Source organism: Oryza glaberrima, chromosome 10, assembly GCF_000147395.1.
Source record: "Oryza glaberrima chromosome 10, OglaRS2, whole genome shotgun sequence".
NCBI lineage: Eukaryota > Viridiplantae > Streptophyta > Magnoliopsida > Poales > Poaceae > Oryza > Oryza glaberrima.
Window position 1 is genome coordinate 17097812 of NC_068335.1, and position 18294 is coordinate 17116105.

The 18294-nt window shown below is 43.5% G+C and overlaps 1 protein-coding gene across 1 annotated transcript; it reads right to left on the bottom strand.

Annotated features, from left to right (window-relative positions):
* Positions 1–615: 615 nt before the first annotated feature.
* Positions 616–8760, bottom strand: LOC127786362 (uncharacterized). The gene is made up of 18 exons (XM_052313746.1): positions 8174–8760; positions 7978–8088; positions 7795–7851; positions 7588–7664; positions 7381–7480; positions 6637–6710; positions 5932–6032; positions 5599–5702; positions 4923–4976; positions 4585–4640; positions 4462–4500; positions 4230–4371; positions 3942–4126; positions 3309–3376; positions 3019–3091; positions 2818–2879; positions 1380–2661; positions 616–1142 (listed from the first exon to the last, which is right to left on the bottom strand). Exons 1-18 carry the CDS (start codon positions 8252–8254, stop codon positions 884–886), a joined length of 2925 nt encoding a protein of 974 aa, XP_052169706.1. The 5' UTR covers positions 8255–8760; the 3' UTR covers positions 616–883.
* Between the last annotated feature and the right edge of the window lie 9534 nt (positions 8761–18294).

Consider the following 18294-nt stretch of genomic DNA (forward strand, 5'->3'; position numbering starts at 1 on the left):
TATGATCTTTATCGTCTATTTATATGTGTTTAGATAATTAACATATATATAAATGTAGTCTATTTATGTGTTTAGATGCTTAACATATATATAAATGTGGGCAATGCTAGAAAGTCTTATAATATGAAACGGAATAAGTACTATTTTGTAATGTTCAAATTACAGCAAACGTCACACCAATTATTTTCCCTCTGCTACAAAATTTTTCACACTTCCTAACTTTCCAAATTTTGTTTGCAATTTTTCAATCCTAAAAATACCTTCTTTGTGCGAACATATGAAATAGATCGATATTTGTTTGGCTACTGTCATTGCTAATTTGCTTTGAAATTTTTTTTTTTGGGTCCAAACCGTGTAGTTTTCGCCAGAAACCAAGCATTTGCACGGCTTCGTCATATTTCAAATTGAATTGGATCTCTTCAACAACGAAAACCACAATTCAGACAGCCAGTTCTTCCCTCACTGAACCGAAAATGACACTGCCGTAGAATAAATCCCTCGCTTAACGATTATATTACGGAATGTCCATCGTAAAATCTATATACACTGTGTTTCTCGGAATTGATACCCGCAAAGGGAAGCTCAGACATCAGTTAAAGAGTCTGTAAACAAAACTTTTTGACGCAGAGCAAAGATGATGATGCTGACGATATGATTTTGTAGTTTACTGTACAATTATACAACAAGAGCTCTTTTCGAGCTGTGAGAGTGTGAGCTACTGAGCTTAGTGGTTCCGTAGATTTATATGCCCTCTGATTTCAAGGAAAACCCCATGAACCCCACTGAAACTTGTAAGGGGCCAAGGAAAAGCCGAAAAGGAAAGTATATATATGTATGTTACTACTCAGTTGTTGCATTTTGCTTCTCTTTTTTTTTTTTGTGGTCAGCATTCACAACGAAATGCAGAGCTAGGGAAACATCTATTGTCGGGTGCTATCTTTCTAACATTAATCTCGTTCATTGCCCGGATCATTTGTGGGGATAGGTGTATCCTGTCCATCAGGTTTACCTTGGGGGCATCAAGGATTGCCTTGGGTGGAGAACGTGCCCATTGCATTGCCCAAATGGCGAGAGGCCGCATGTAGATGAGCGACCTGTAGTGCCCGTCTATGGTCCAGCCTTCCGGTGTTTGGAACCAATACCTGCAACACAGCAAGAAACCCCATGTTATCTATATCACAAAGCAAACGGTGGTTGAAACAAGAGAGCATCAACAATATCTAATTAGTATTTTTAATGAAATTGTCAGTGAGAAGTAGAACGGTATTCATAAGGGAGTGGTTTAAGAGAGGTGCGCCAGAACAAAATCGATGCGAAGCAAGTTGCATTGTTGTGAATTGCGAAATATGAGATTATTCGAAGAACAAGGTAGTGCTTACCCATATCCTTCTTCTGACCAACCAGCAATAAAAATTCCTTCGGCAGTGGTGAATCCTTGATGCTCCATTCCATGGAGCAGCATGTTTGCAGCAACACCGTATGTAACACCGGTCCAGATTTCCCGAGATTGCATGCATGTCTCATCCACTTTCCCATTAGGAGTCATACCATTTACAGCTCCCAATCGTCCTCCTTTAACCTTCATTACATTGAATTCAAATATTTTCTGCAGAGCACTTCTTATTTTATTCTCATCGAAAAGCGGGGGCAAGCCTGAAGAAGCAGCATACCACTGCCCTGCCAGCTGATCCGCCTGAATAGATCGGCTATTACTGCTTGTGCCACTGTCATAATTGAAGTAAGACCCATTCCATAACTTAGCCTCATATACTGCTTTCGCTTGTATGAATTTGAGCTTGTATTTTTCAGCAAATGGCCGATCACCAAGCCGATGAGCCATTGTAGCTGCAGCCTGAAGTGCAGCAAGCCAGAGACCGCCACAGTAAGCACTAATTCCGTGTACAGTCCAAGCATCATAGGTTTGATCAGGAAACCCATCATTCTCAATGAGACCATCACCGTCACGGTCAAATTGATTCATATAGTCCATCGCTGCACAGACGGCAGGCCAAACATCTCTACCAAATGACATATCACCTGTAGCAGCGAAGTCTCTGTATACCTGGAGCACAAACTTTGGATTTAGATCTTTCCATTTGCTTGTATCATGTATGTTGTACGCATTCATTTCATGCCATGGATCATGTGTTCCTAGGTCATGCGGAACGGCACCTTTGACCTTGCGAATTCCAGAAGTACCATCAGCCAAAAATTTCATTCTTCGTCTGTCTTCATAGAGAACAGCATTGGCAAAATCACGTTGGATACTCAACTCTATTTTGGGAAACAGATCAAGCAGAGCAAAAGAAGCGTAGAAATGCACATCATAGGTGCACCACATGATGTATTCCACTCCTTCCAGGTACAAAAATTTGCCAACATTTTCAGGGCCATTCTTGGAAAGCAAGTATGGAATTGGCTCTTGTGACCCAAGTCCGTTGGTTGCCTTAGCCATTTGTGGTCCATGTACTGCTGCATACTTTGACACACTTTGCTCTTCGCCATTAGCCAGGTCACCACCATTAGTGACTTGCTCTGCTGTCAGTTTGACATGGTTATCTTTAACTGATTCCTGTTTAGTGTCTCTAGTGCCCCTTTTTGAAGATTTCTGTTGATTAGAACCAGGACTTGGTTTTCCATCGATAACTGGTGGTTGGCCATCTACAAAGGTGATGCTAAACTCAGGTACCGCAAAGAAGTTTCAAGAGTAAAAGGTGCAATTTTAAAAATTATCCTAACGACATCCAGATTGTAATTTATGATGTACAACTGAACAAGCACAAAAACCACACCATTACAAAGTTGAATGAAGCATACCTGTCCAAACAGTACCCCCAGCTACCAGAAAGTAAAGCTCATTAAAAAGTGTGAACTTGTACCTGCAAGCACCATGAAACCCCAAATATTCTAGTTAAGATTTTGTTTTTCTTTGGGAGATTTAGATGTTTACTGCCATAATTCTTTACTGAAGAAGTAGAACACATCAGTTCAGAAAGAAATATAGAACTAAGGTTGTACCATTCTGGAAGTTTTTCATTCTTGAGTATGGGGTTTTGCCACTTCTCAATCTCCTCTTCCCAAATCCTATATTCTGCAAAAAAACATAGAAGGAACATCCAACAGCATAAGGTCAGAAACCAAGGACCAACATTGCACATCTGTCCCTATCACAGCATCATTTAACTTTGTTGAGAATGTGTGAATTACGACAGAAACAAGTAATTACTGCATTGTGTGTGAATGTGTACAAGATTAAGATGTCTAAGTGACTAGAGAAGATTTATGAAGAGCTGGACAAAAAGACATACTTGTCAAGGCATCGTGTACCAAATTAACAGCTGATCTTTCAGAAGTTCCATAAAATTCAGTGTACCTCCTGCAATATAAGATAGAATATCAATCGATTAGAAGGTATTGTAATGCACACTAATTTTAAGTTTGACATGTGGAATTCACTTGCTAAGTACTCTTAACAGATAGCAGTGAATATATTTTTGTGATATAAAAAAGAAGCTACCATGGGGAAAAGGCTAATTATGTATAAGCAATGTGATAGATAACTAAATAAAACAAGCCACCACAATTGGTCAATGTGAGATATTTAACCATGTTGTAAGATATACTGGTATTTCTGGTATTTCTCTACTAACTAAAAACAATAGGTGTTCATGATGCATTCCCAGCTCTTCACTTCAAGAGATCTTTTCTGAACAGATCTATGAGAACTTGTGCTATTATATGACTTTTTTTGCCCAAGGATTAACAGAACGTATGGTACATTTATTTGGGATCAATTACATGTCATAGCACATGGGGCTATGCCGGTCTAAGATGAATTTGCAGATAGGTCATATAGGTGATCCGGAGTTCAGAAACAAAGAATAACTCACTGTAGATATAAACAAAATCAGCAAAGGTACCCAAACCAAGAGTGTGCTGACCTGTTGTATGTGCAGCCCTTCTGAAACTTTATTTTAGGAGAGGACCAAGCCAAACCAAATACAACAGTACATCTACCATGTGGCTCTACCCAGGTTGATGCTGAGACAGCTGCACAAAGTGTCTCCCCTGAAGATGAAGGCATACTGGTACCAGCTTCGAAATTTTCACGGTCAAAGTGGCCGTTCTGAAGATAAAGTAAAAGGTGAATGAGAGGAATATTTAGTTATGTCAGGAACGTAGAATTGCTGCACTGAACCACTGTTGAAAGAAAGGCTGCCATCAATCACCTGTTTCATTCTATCCCACATTTGCTTGGCTGAATCATGGCCTTCTCCAGAGAGGCCAAATACAGGCAAGACTGTCACATTCACATTCTGAGTTTCACAGGCAGCAATAGCAAAAGTAACCGGAGGATTATCCTTTGCTGTTCTGCAACAAATGCTAGTCTGTTAGCTCGTGCAGGCAACACATGATGCAAGAATATGTGGAACAAGGGAGAAGGTTTGGTTTGACACTTGCTTGTGATGCAGAAGAACTCCTGAAACTCCATCCTCCGCACTGACCATGTTATGAAATCAAGCCATGAGCACCACTGATCTAAAAGTATGAACAGGTATAAAAAAGAATCTACAAATTACTTACATGAAGGGCTCATTAAAATGGCCTCCAGAGTGATGAGAAAAACCTCCGATAGAATTCTGCGTTTAATGAGAGAAAATCATTAATTAGGCACTTGAAGCAGCAACAATAATTTTTCAAGTAAATATCAAGTAAGGATGAGAGTTATACTAATGAAAATGTCCAACATTTTTCATGGGTGTTTTGCCATCATGGTACTATTGTTGCACTAGTATATATAAACTATAAAAACTTATGTGAGCCACAAAGTCTAAAGCACAGTAATGCATAAGTAAACATAAATGGTGATATACTGATAGATGCAGAAAATATATTGTTAGAGAAGATTTAGATGTCCTTACCGCCCATGTCATTAACAGGCTCACTTTCGCACGGTCTTTCCCAGTGTTCACTAGCTATAATAAACACAGAAAACAAAAGGAAGGATGGTCATGTAATTTCATCAGGTTGAGAAGATTAAGAGCATCTCTTCATGTAAATACATATGAAAACTTAATGGGAACATTCAATTCAGTAGAATATTCATTAATCAGTAACTCCTCAAGTAAACAGCATGTCCCATGATCTAAGAACAATCACTGTAATTAAACATTTTTCTATATAACTGTATTCTGAAATGTTTTGACATATATGTTCGCACCAACAATATTATTTTAACAGTGACCATGTTAAAATTCTCCTGTCGACATAAAAAGGCAGGGCTCTCTCTACCTTATGATCCATGTCAGAACTGTTACATGTGGAATATCTTGGCTGAAGTTGCCAGAACATATTTCTTAATATAAATGTTATTGAACCAGTATCAGATTCAAGCAAGAATTAGAGCGAGACATGGTTAATCCCCTAGTTCCACAAACCTAATCCCAACTGTTATCAACACCGATCCACATGTATATTCCATGATATTATCTAAAGGAATATACTTATCAGGAAATATGAAATAAAAAAAGATGAGGGAAATATACCAGCTGAAGAACCTGCCAGCCTAGCATAAAACTAACTTTATGAGTCACTTACAGTGTACACAAAGACAGAAGTTGGGAGGCTGCTATCTTTGTAATCATGAGGAATGAATGGTGATATCTGACGACATGAGATTTTAAGGTCTGGATCCGGTTCACCTGAATACACGGAAAAATTCATAAGATTCTTAAGTTCAAAACATGTCTACTGCTACTAAAAAAAGATATCCATCAAGTTCATAACTCCATATAATAGTATTGAAAATTAATTATGTAATCAACATATAAGCTGGCTTGGCATAAAGCATATCCATCTCTTGGTAGAAAAGAGAAGTGTTTGTGCCATCACAAGATGCAAGCAATGTTCCACAGCTCCATGATGGCATACCATCATAAACAGTCCATGCCCTAGGAAATAAAGCATGATAGGTAGAATGTTGACCGCTCAAGTTCCAGTCCCATGAAGAAATTCCAGAGTCATTACATTTCCTGAAATCAGGTAAGGCATCAAACAAGTGCACTCTATATCAAATTTGTTGAGTCATAACTGAAGCGTGATTGCAACATATATATAGGTACAATAAACTAGAATTCTGTTCACATTATGCACAGCGATGTTTGACTCTTGAGTCACAAATGTACAAGAAAGAATTTGGTATATATCTCACACTCTCTCTGCTATATAATATGCAAGTCGATATTTGAAATAAATTTCTACGCACAGCGCCGTTGGCTTTTGAATCACAAATTAAAATTAAAATTGAAGCGCAAGTCACTTATATAAAGTATGCAAAGTGGATCTGCATTTCAAAAGGCCACATACTATATGGGAAACAAGGCACATCAGAAGAACAAATACAAGGTAACAATGTATGCACTATACAATTGGCTGTGAATACCATTCAATCAACAATAAAGAACTTCTGCAAGTTTTAACTTCAGAAAAGCAATGCAAAATTACAAATCTACTTGTTGAAGCTTACCCTTGTGCAAGATACAGGATTGCAGAATGACGAGCTCAGAAGCTCAGACTTAGTAAATTTGGATAAACTAAAGAAAGACTGTTATTTGCAATATAAATGAAGAAACTTACTTTAAACCTTCATGGTGTCCGGGAGACAATACCGATGAGTACTTTTTGTTCCCCCCATCGCGAGATACAAATATCTAGAACAGCAGGGTACTATGTGTCAGTTCAAGACTCTCACCTTAGTTGTGAGAAAAAAAATAAACAAGCATAGTGACTCGGGAGTACTAAGTCAAAAGATTCAAGATTTTATAAACAGTTGCTGTCATAAATCTTGTATGGAGCCCCTGATGGGCTTGATTGGGTGGCCCATATCCATGGAAGTTTATATACATCGATAGGAAAAATAAGTGTGTAATAACTGGCGAATTGACAAGAACTTGCTAACTGATTACAACAGTCATCAAAAAGTGTCACAAGCAGCAGATGGAACTCGTCCATCCACAAACATTAAACAGTGGAAACAGTCATGCCTTTTTATCTCAACAAAAGTCCCCAAAAACACTCCACTCAACAGTTGATTTCACACTTGAGCACAGCCGCAACAACAAAGATAGCACTTAAAAGATTCTTTTTGACGCATATTTAGTGAATTGCCGTAATATGAGTATGTGAGACACCAGTGATGGGTAGATGTCATAAGACTTTCCCCAAAAATAATACTAGTGACTAGTGAGGGGCTAGGAGCATTTTCAGCAGTCAGAAGAAAATCCTTCAGATAAGCTAGCTATTGGTCCAAAAATTCAATTATGCATCACCATAAACCAAGTTGATTAACCAGCAACAGCAGAAAGAAGAAGAAAGCATTACTGAAAACTGGTTCTCCATGACCGGGGAAGTCTCACATAAACCAGGAATGATATGCCAATTCTTGAACTCTCCCCTGAAACCTCTTGAAATGCTACCACTCCTGCAAAACCAGTGTATTGGTATCAAAATTACAGCATCCATAGTGCAAATAAACAAGCATAAACATGAGATTATTGGAGGTTAAAACATCAATTCAGGCGGACACACCCCATCCCACCAAGCGGTACGCCCTGCGAAGCAGACGGCTTACATTTCTCTTTGGTAAACGGATCAATTGGAGCTTTCTGCAAGCATAGCAGACCCCATTTTATCACCACACACAATTTATATTCATAGATGTTCGGTATAATTTTAGATAAAAGGAAATTCCATTAAGTAATGAAATATAAATAGCATAAGAACAGCCGATGGTACCCTTCCATGAGAAGCCTCCTCTCGGACATACGACCATAGCCTCAGGCCAAGGCTCATCTGAAATTTTTCACATTCCAAAAAACAAATGATTAGCAGATAGCAGCATTAAAAAGGAAACGACGCAGGTGTTACAGAAATCAAACTGCTTGAACAACATGCAGAGAACCAAGCGTTGTAACATACCATCCTCATTGCTTCCATGAAGGTGACGCTGAATTCCTTGAGTAAGTTGGCGTGGCTGTTCAGACGCCGCCGCCATGCCTGCTCCGGAGGCGACCCGCCGTCGAAGTCCAACTGCGAAATCCAAAGCATCCCCAGCAAAATCAAACACGCACCCACAGGAAGCACAAGCCCAAAAGGAACAAGAAATTGGACTCACCAACTGCAGGGCGGTTCGGCCGACGTACTCCTCGGCCGGCCACGAGTTCCTCCGGCAGTGGAAGAGGTTGCCGCTCACCATCCCGTCTCACCCCCAATGCCACCACGCCCCCGATCCAACTCCCGCCGATCGGAGGCACGATCCACGAACAAATCCCCTCCCGCGCCGCGCCGCAATCATGCGCGCGGATCCGATCCCCCAGCGCCGCCCCTCCTCCTCATCGCGCCCTCCTCCGATCCGATGCCGCCCTCTGCTCCCCTCCCCTCCCCACCTCTCGATCGATTCAACCAAACCAGATCAAAACCAAACCGAAGCGGGCAGCCTCTCGCGGAGAGGACTCTCCAGTCTCCACCCACCCGCGCGCGCCGCCGCGGGAGGCAGTTGCTCCACGCGGAGACGAGAAGACCGCGAGGAGGTCAGCGGAGGAGGAGGCTGGACTCCGAAGCGAAGCGAAGCGAGGCGAGGCGAGGCGAGGCGAAGCCGCGGGAGCGGAGGAAGGAAGAGGGTGGAGAAAAGGAAGGTGGTTGCGGTTGCGGCGGTGGCGGTCGGCAAGGGCGGCTGTGTAGGCAGAACGCAGGCAAAGCACGGACGCGCGTGGGGGAAGAAGAAATCAAACGGGCGTGTGCGATTTATAGCGTGGCCGTACCAATTTCCGGGGAGTCCGTCCGTTGCCCATGTTTCGTCGTCAGGTGGTAAAATTGTTGGCGATACCCCGGTAGTTATCCTGCACGGTTCTTTATTACTCACTCTATCCCAAAACAATAGTTTTGAGTTTTTTTTGTCTATAATTACCATTCATCTTATTTAAAAGGTTATGAAATTATTATTTATTTTATCTGTGATTTGTTTTATTATCAAAAGTATTTTAAGTATGACTTATCTATTTTTATATTTACACTATTTTTTAAATAAGACGAATGGTCAAACATTATCAGAAAAAATCAAAACTACACCTAATTTATGATGGGTTATTATTATTATTATTACGAATCTGTGCTGAAGGGTGAAGGTTACGGATGAAGAGGATTGGAATATTTGCATCTTTTCTTTGCGAGGGAATGGGAGTGGGAGGGGGGGAATAATTTCGTGTGGATAGTATTTTGCGTCAATAAACCCGTGGTGACAAGGGTTATGTGTGGTTATACATCAATAAAGTATGAGGGAATATGTTCATATTTAATTGATATTTTAAGTTTGCGTATGCTCGCTTGATGTTAGCCTTAGACACACGAGCATAATGATGGTGAAAAGGGTTTCAAAAGGATGCCTTTTCCTTTTATTTGCTCTACGCTTCGAAAAATTAATTAATACATTTCCTAGAAGAAAAGGTAGCTCATTATTTACACCTCTTATTTAAAATTATGTTTATTTCTTAAAATATTTAATTTATTCATATAATAGGTAGAAATTCACACCAATAATCTAAAATAAACATGACGTTACGTCGTTGGCGACGTAACGGCACATATTCTTAACGTTAATATATGTTCAACATAGTTTATTTTTTAATACTAATTTTTAAGTTATAAGGATAGATATATAAAAGTTTTGGTCTCCAACAACTGTTTTAGTACATAACTAGCTTATAGTCAACCGATAGACCCTTCTATCTTTTGTGGACACGTGATTCCATTTTATTTACGATCAATAACTAAATTAAACGTAACTGTGCTTGGCTATATGCTCTATATCCAAAATCATTATGCAATCACATTATTGCATATAATACTGTACTCATTTTCCAAATTTGGAGAAGTTCCCTTCATACAACAAAAACCAGAGCTATTGGAAAAAACAACTGCTAGGGTCGTTTGAGCATTTTCTCATCTATACCACTTGCTATACACTGCCTATTTTCAACTTCACAAGTCACTGTTCTAGCATCAGTGTGAAAAAAAAAGGGTATTTGTGCATGCTTGTGCAATCTCAAGTTAAAAGTCAATTGCTAACATCTACATATAACTAAACCAACCCACAAATAGTCAACTGATCATCCAAATTATTATTTCTAGTATAGGCTGTCCCTAATTTTATTTCCCTTATATATAGAGTTCCTTCAGAATATGTCCCTGTTGCGAAGACACATCTACTCCTATCAGAAGAGAACCAGTGCGTGCTCTTTGGCTTGCCCTTTTTCCTTTTCTTTTCTTTTTTTTTTTTTGGAGAGAACTCACTTTCGGTTAGTTTCATGATCTTGACAGCGAACTTATTTATCAACCGACATTTTATCTTTTTCTTACTCACATGAATTTATCCTGTGCTTGGTAGAACGACGCGTCTGGGTCAGAGCAAGGATAATAGTGGGCTATAAGCAAGCTATATGCTTATGTGGAAGAGAGAGATAAAGAAAAGTGGGGAGTGTTGGCTCTCATGCAAGAGCTAACTGCACACAAACTCCAAGAAATATGCATTAAATTTATAGTGAGAGAAAGAGAGAGGATGAAGAAAATAAAGATAACCTTATAGCCAACCTACTATACATGTTAGCTTTAACATTGACTAATAATAAGTAGTGAGCTCTACTATTAAACTTGCTCTTAGAAAGGATTATCCCGAAACAGTGACGGTAAGAGCAAGTATAATAGTGAGCTATAAGCTTACTATAAGCTTAGGTGGAGGAGAGAGGTAGTGAAAAATTAAGGATGTTGGCTCTCATGCAAGAGCTAGCTTATCACAAGTTCCAAGACAAATACATTAAATGTATAAGTAAGAGATAAAGAGATGAGAAGAAAATTGTAGCTAATCTTATAGCTAATCTATTATTTGTATATATGTTGGTTTTAAGGTAGGGTAATAGTAAGAAGTGGGCTCTATTATTATCCTTCCTCTAAGTTGCTTTGTTTTCGAGCAAAGTAGCCTTGATGGATACGCATCTCTGACGTTCGATAATTAAAGGATGATATGTACTTTCTTAAAGACTGAATGATACTAGTATGTAGGAGTACTTAATGGGACACTGACATGTGAAATTGAGCCCAAATTTCATTTATCTATATGGAGATAAAGGCTACGTTTAGTTCATACGCAAAAAACTTTTCACATTGTTATATCAAATGTTTGGATATATGTATAGAGTATTAAATATAGAAAAGAATTAATTACATAGATTGCGTGTAAAATAAGAGACATATTTTTTTCTAATTGCTCCATGATTTCACAATGTGGTGCTACAATAAACATTTGCTAATGACGAATTAATTATGCTTAATAAATTCGTCTAGCAGTTTACAAGTATTAGTCTATGTTTTATACTTTAAATATGTGTCCGTATATCCGATGTGACACGCCAAAACTTTTCACCCATATTATATATTCCTCTGTTCCAAAATACAAGTATTTGTAATATTAAAAAATTTGTATAGATCAATCTAAGTATTTCTCTAATACTAATTTAAATGCAAAGAAATCCAAACATTTTCAAGCAATCAGAAGGTTAGGAATGAAACATAAGGCGATTCAAAATTTGACAAACTGTGACTAAAAAGGAATCCCCCCCCCCCTACAACTTTAATATTCAAACAGCCTAAAAATTAGTACTGATGCACTATATTTTAGATTAAAAAATATATATATTCCATTTTAGACTTGAAATTTATACCAGGGATTTATCCAGGAGTTTCAATGGTCGGAAGTTGTCCCGTTCAGCTGGCTCGACCGAGACCAGCCAAAAAGAAAAAAGAAAAAGTACTACTAGTGGTACGAAAAGTACACCAGGAAAAGGTTGGGTGAACCGGGGCGCCGTCCGGTGTCCAGCCATGCAGCCATCCACACCCTTCCCTTCCGTGCACGTCGCCGCGCGTGGCCGCTGCCACGCCACGCCTCGTCACGGGCGGGTGCCGACGCGCCGCCGCCACCCGCCGCGCATGCGCGCCACGGCGGCGGCGTCGTCGCCAGCTCGATCGCTCAGTACTTTGCCGGCAGGCAAGCGAGCAAACGGCCGGATTGACCCCTGTGGTGTTCACTGTTCAGTAAATAATGCCGGCGTTTTGCGATCGGTGGTGGCCATCAATCCCTCATTTTCTGGATTAGATATGGATCTTTGTATAAAGTCGATGAGAAATGAGTAGGAGAGGGGAGAGCTACATACTCGTACTGCTTATTATTCAGTCATGTAAAGGGATTTCGATATATATATATGGCAAAACAAAACTTGTTATTTGGGTTAAACGATCGTACGTAGGGCTGATTTACGGCTTACGGGGAAGGAAGAACGCGGGCGCACAACGTCGGCGTTGTTGACGCAAGAAACCCTGGTGGTGATGGTGGTGGTTGGAATAGCTGACCAAGCGGTAACTAGTACTCTACCAAGTCGACCGCTAAGTCCATCGGTAATTGTTTTCTAGATTGAAATCAGCAGAAAAGTACTGCTACTATTCAAACGACAGCGACACCTGGGACCTCTCGGATCTCCCCCGGCCCTCTTCCAAACGTCATTTTCGAGCTTTTCCTCCTCAAAACGACCGCGCGGCTTTGCACTTTCCGATCATTTTTTTTACCATTTTATCTAGGGACGGTCTATACGTCATTCAACGGAGAACATATTTAAAAATCTTACGAATTTTATATCACAAGATAATATTAAGATTCGTGCGAGCAAGCAAACCTTAACAATCTCCTCATTCTCTCGACTCCGGTTCACTAACACCAACACATTCCACGTCGCCGCCGCCGCCCGGCCTTGCCGACTAGCCGGAAGACGTCAACGGCGCCAGCGAGACCCCACTGACCAGCCTCCTCTCGCTCCTCCCTCTCCTTCCTCGAGCCATCAGTGGCAAGATGCCCTCGCCCTCGTCGTCTTCCGCTTTTCCGGTGGCTCTTTTGTTATCGGATCTGCCACCACCGAGCTCTACAAGCTCGCTATGCCCCCGCCACCAACACCGGCCTCGTGGCACCGTCACCTCCCACGACCATTCCTCTAAGTCGACGACCTCCCATTCTTCCCCTTCCCCTTCTCCTCCCACCTCCACTTCAACCCCCTAATTCATTGGTCCTCCATCGAAATTTCGGGTTATTATGTAGGCAAAATTTGCTACATGGCATCTAAAATTTGTGTAATTGGTCATAGGAGACCGTAAAATTGTGTGATTGCTAAAGGACATCACAAAAATGGTGTAATTGGCTACAGGACACCGAACACATTATTTTATAATTTTCAAGGCAAAGTAGAGAGAGAATTTTTTAAAAAGACAAGTTTACCCCTGATTACCCTTTCTCCCCATGGCTATGAGGAGGCGACGGCAGCTTCAACGGTGGCGAGTGGCAGTGCAAGCAAAGCAGTGACCTGCTGCGATGGGCGGCCCGCACAGGTGGACGTCAGCCACTAGAGTAACGGTCCGGCGCTGGGCCTGTCCCTCGGCAGCGGTGGAGGAGACCAACGCGACGGCACACTGTGGTGGCTGCCGGTGGCCGTATTGCTGCGCTGGAGCCATCGCTGATCCTGAGCATGCTTGACAAACGCGGCAGATGCAGCTGCGACGGTGACCGTGGCCCTACGCATTGCGTCATTATATAGCTGTCCGTCGGCGTGGCGGTGAAGAGGGAGTGTGTGGAGGAGATCAACGGTGAGATGGTGTCGTCGGCGGACGGTCAGGCGAGCAGGACGGCAACGACTATGGTAGCATCCGCAAGAAGCTCCAGTATTGATTTGTATTTGTTCATCCACACAGCACGGCCAACCTGGTACATCACGTATGTCCACGCGTTTTTTTACATTGTATTGATTGGTATTTGATCATCTTTTGTTGGTTGAATACGTGCGGATCACTAAACCAGCGCTTTGTTTATTCGAGCAGAAGCAGAAAGTCCCTTTAGAAAACCAACTGATGCTCAGGCCAAGGCAGGGGCAAACTTGTCTTTTTTTTAATTTCTCTCTCCCCTTTTTACTCGAAAATTATAAAATAATGTTCCTATAACCAATTACACTATTTTATGGTGTCTCTCGGCAATAACACGATCTTACGGTGTCCTCCAGCCAATTACATAAATTTTAGATATCCTATAGCAAAAGAAGGTTGTTGGAGTTGGATAAGAAGTACATGTAACATAAATCACAAAATATATTTAATAAATCAAAATTTATATGGACTTTCTGTTGAAAGAAGGGTTAAGTTAACAACTCCATTTTCTTTTTTAATGGAAAACTCCATTTTCTTCGTCACACAACTAGCAGACACAAGCACCCAATTAGTGGACCCCCTCCGCTTGTGGGTAAAAAAAACGCCGTGAGTTTCCCTCGCACCGTGTGGCCACCCCGCTCGCCCAATGCCGACCAGGTTTCACACCGCGATCTCTCCAGAGGGAGAGAGGAAAAAAAAAAACTACCCGCACACCGAGACGCTCGTGAGTCATGTCGTGTCGCGCGACGCGCCGTGCCGTGACGTCTCTTCATCGGCGCGCCGACCCCGCGAGCGCCGCGCCGCCGGAAAAACGACGTCGTCACGTACGCGCGCGCGGAGTACTCTCTCACAAAAGCGAGTGCTTCTTTTTTTCTTTTTCTTTTGGGGGGCGTAGTGGCATCTGCGTCGTCTCGTCCACACAGCAGATGACGGGACGAGTGGTGGTGTGGTGTGGTGTGGTGTGGTGGCGTCCAGGTCCATCGCGTGCACCGTCGACAACGACGACGACGAGTTCTTTTCTTCTTTATTACTACCTCCATATTTTAATATATGTCGCCGTTAATTTTTTATTCTATGTTTGACTATTCGTCTTATTTAAAAAATTTATGTAATTATCATTTATTTTATTATGACTTAATTTATCATCAAATGTTCTTTAAACATGACATAAATATTTTCATATTTGTACACAAATTTTAAATAAAACGAATGATTAAACGTTAGTTGTGAAGTTAACGGCGTTATACATTAAAATACGGAGGAAGTATCTCGCACAGTAGTATAATTGTAGCTTTTTTTTGGTTTATCTCCTGGCTGAGCTCTCCCGGTTTTTGCGCCCCTCGTCAGCGCCAGAGGACACGGGCCACTACATTTCAGCGTCTTAGCCCTTTATTTCTTTTTTCTCTCTTTTCAATTTGTTCTATATTACACTGTACTTGAGTGAAGAACATACGTAAAATTGCAAAATTGCAATCCACTCAGAAATGGCACGGAGGAACGGACAGAAGAAGCGACGTTGATGTGCGGCTGTTTCTCTATGTCCGGGGACTACAAGTGATAATTGGGGGGTGAGGTTATAATGCATTGCTCGACTGACATTGACAAGTCCCGAAAAAGAAACGGTTACATGTTCGTTATTGCGCACGTCCACATTCGGGAACTGATCGATCGATTTATTATACGTATGTAGCCACGAATACCTCACGACTCCACTCCCTTCCTTCCTTTTAACGCCATCTATCGGATAAACAGGGAAGAGCAAGCTAGAAGCTAATGATAGATTTTTTCTTTCTTTCTTTTCCTCCCATTTGGAGCGGCGGCCAAGAGAATACACATACTGTAACAACATCTTTTTCGTCGAATACTACATATGTAGTGTATAGAGCATCAACGTGGGTACAAAAAGGAAAGGAAGCGGTGCGGCATTGGAAGCAAGCAAGGATCGGAAGCATCCCGTGATCATGCCATCTTCCTAACCTATATATTCGCTATTATATACTCTCTCCGTTTTAAAATGTTTGACACCGTTGACTTTTTAGCACATGTTTAACCATTCGTCTTATTCAAACAAAATTGTGAAATATGTAAAACTATACATGTACATAAAAATATATTTAACAATGAATCAAATGATATGAAAAGAATAAATAACTATTTAAATTTTTTGAATAAGACGAATGGTCAAACACGTACTTAAAAGTCAATGGTGTCAAACATTTTAAAACGGAGTGAGTATATTTTTTATTCCTAATGAGTGGATCGCTGATTAATCTATAATCGTGGCTCAATTAGCCTCCATGAGAGATGACAGCGTCACGGTCGATCGATCTCCGTATCATTCAAGCAGGCATCGCACGTGGAGGAGTGGAAGCTAGTGTGGAACCTTCCCTCCCCTGCCGCCTGCCTGTACACGCCGGCGCTTACAGTACACCCTACAAGCGAAAGAAACCCAAACAAACCAAAAAAAAAAAAAAAAAAGTTGCAGGCAGCGAATGCCCCTCAGCACCCGTGCGCGATCCTGCCGGTGGGTCTCGCGCCCGTGCCGTCCCTGCAGCCGCGCGTACGTACGCACGCCGCGATCGACGAAACACGGGCGCAGTCGTCGTCGTCGTCGTCCCGTTGGTGTTTCAAGCGCGTGCTGTGCGTGCGGCGGCGGCGACACCGTGCGCCCGCGTACGTATCCGCGGGGGACAAGCAGCGGACGGGCCGAGCAAAATCCGGTGTTGTACGCGGGCCGGGCGCGGTGAGGCCGTCCGCTCGATGTAGGCCGTTCCGTTGCGGAATAAGTTCACCGGAGGTCCCTCAATTTAACAGCGAGATTTTTTGAGGTCCCTCAAGGCCTCAACCACAAAACCAGAAATGTTCGCCCCTAAAATTTCACAAACCGTTCACCAGAGGTCCCTTGGCAGTATAGGTGGGTGGTTTCGCTTACGTGGCATCCTAGTCAACAAAAGAAAAAAATTCGTGGGACCCACATGTCAGCTGCAGTTTATTTTTTCTTCTCTTTTCTCTCCTCTTCTCTTTCCTCTCCTCTCTCTTTGCCGGCGGCGGGCGGTGATGGGCAAACACGCAGCTGGAGTAGGTGGAGGGGCGGCGTCAGTGCGCTAGAGCAGGCGGAGCGGCGGTGTCTCCGGGCAAGCGTGGCTGCGGCGGCGGCAAGCGGCGGGCGAGCGCGACGGCGGGCAAGCGGCGGCTCGGGTGGTGCGTGGCCGGAGCAGGCGGAAGCGGCGACATCTCCGGGCGCGGGCGGAGCAGAGGGGCGGGGGACGCGGGGGGCACGGCGGGCGAGCGGCAGCGAGGCGTCGCCTCTTTCGCCCTCTCCCGCCGGCCTCATCTCCCCCCACTCCGTCCGCTCCCGCCGCTGCGGCGCGCCACCTCGCTGGGCTCCTCCGATGAGTGCGACGGCAGCGGCGGCAACTAGCGGCGAGAACGACGTGCTCGTTCGCTCTGTCCGCTTTGCGCGCCGCTCTCGCCGCCGACAACGACGCGACTGGCGGAGTAGGCCGCCACGCTCCTCCTTCGGCCACCTCCGCCGTTGCGGCCCCTTCCTCCACCTGTCGTGCTCGTCCGCTCTGCCTGCAGCCCGCCGCGCTTGCCTTCTGCTCGCTCGCCGCCGTCCAACGTCGCTACGCGTGCCGCCGCGCCGCCCGCCTCCGTTCTGCCCACAGGGCGCGCTCGGTGGATAGCGGGCTCAAGGACGACCTCGTGTTCGGGGACCCCAACGCGCCGCGGTTTGTGCTGTGGGAGGGGAAGCTAAGGCCGGTGCCGTCCAAGCCCGGCGACATGCCGTTCTTCAACCTCATGAGCATCCCCGGCAAGCTCAGGGCCGGCCTCGGCGTGCTCGGCATTCGACCACCACCCCCTTCTGATTCCTCCGCCACCGGCGGCAACATCTCCGTCGGCCGCAAGGATCCCCTCCCGGAGCAGGAGCCCGTCCCGGAACCCGCCCCCACCTCCCGCCGTGGTCGCCTGCAGTCTGCCGGCCATCGCCCCGCCCGTCTCGGTCGTTGAAGAAGACGAGAGAAGAGAAGAAAGGGAAAAAAGAAGGGATGTGGGGCCCGCACCGTTTTCTCTCACTTACATGTGAGCCCCATATACTTTATTTATTTATTTTTGCTGACTAGGATGCCACGTAAGCGAAACCACCCCCTATACTGCCAAGGGACCTCCGGTGAACGGTTTGTGAAATTTTAGGGGCGAACATTTCTGGTTTTGTGGTTGAAGGACCTTAAAAAATCTCGCTGTTAAATTGAGGGACCTCCGGTGAACTTATTCCTTCCGTTGCATCCCGCACGGCTTATGCCGGCCGGCCCAGGGAGGCGACACATAAACCGTTCGGCCTTTTTATTTATATGTAAATAAGGTCCATTTTATATGGATCCATCTAGGGATCGGGCGCCCGATCTTTTAATCAAAAAAATCGGGCGCCTCTTCTAGTCCTCCCAGCTTTTTTACTGCCACCACATAGACGCAAACCACTGCATCAGAAGAAGCCATGCATTCATA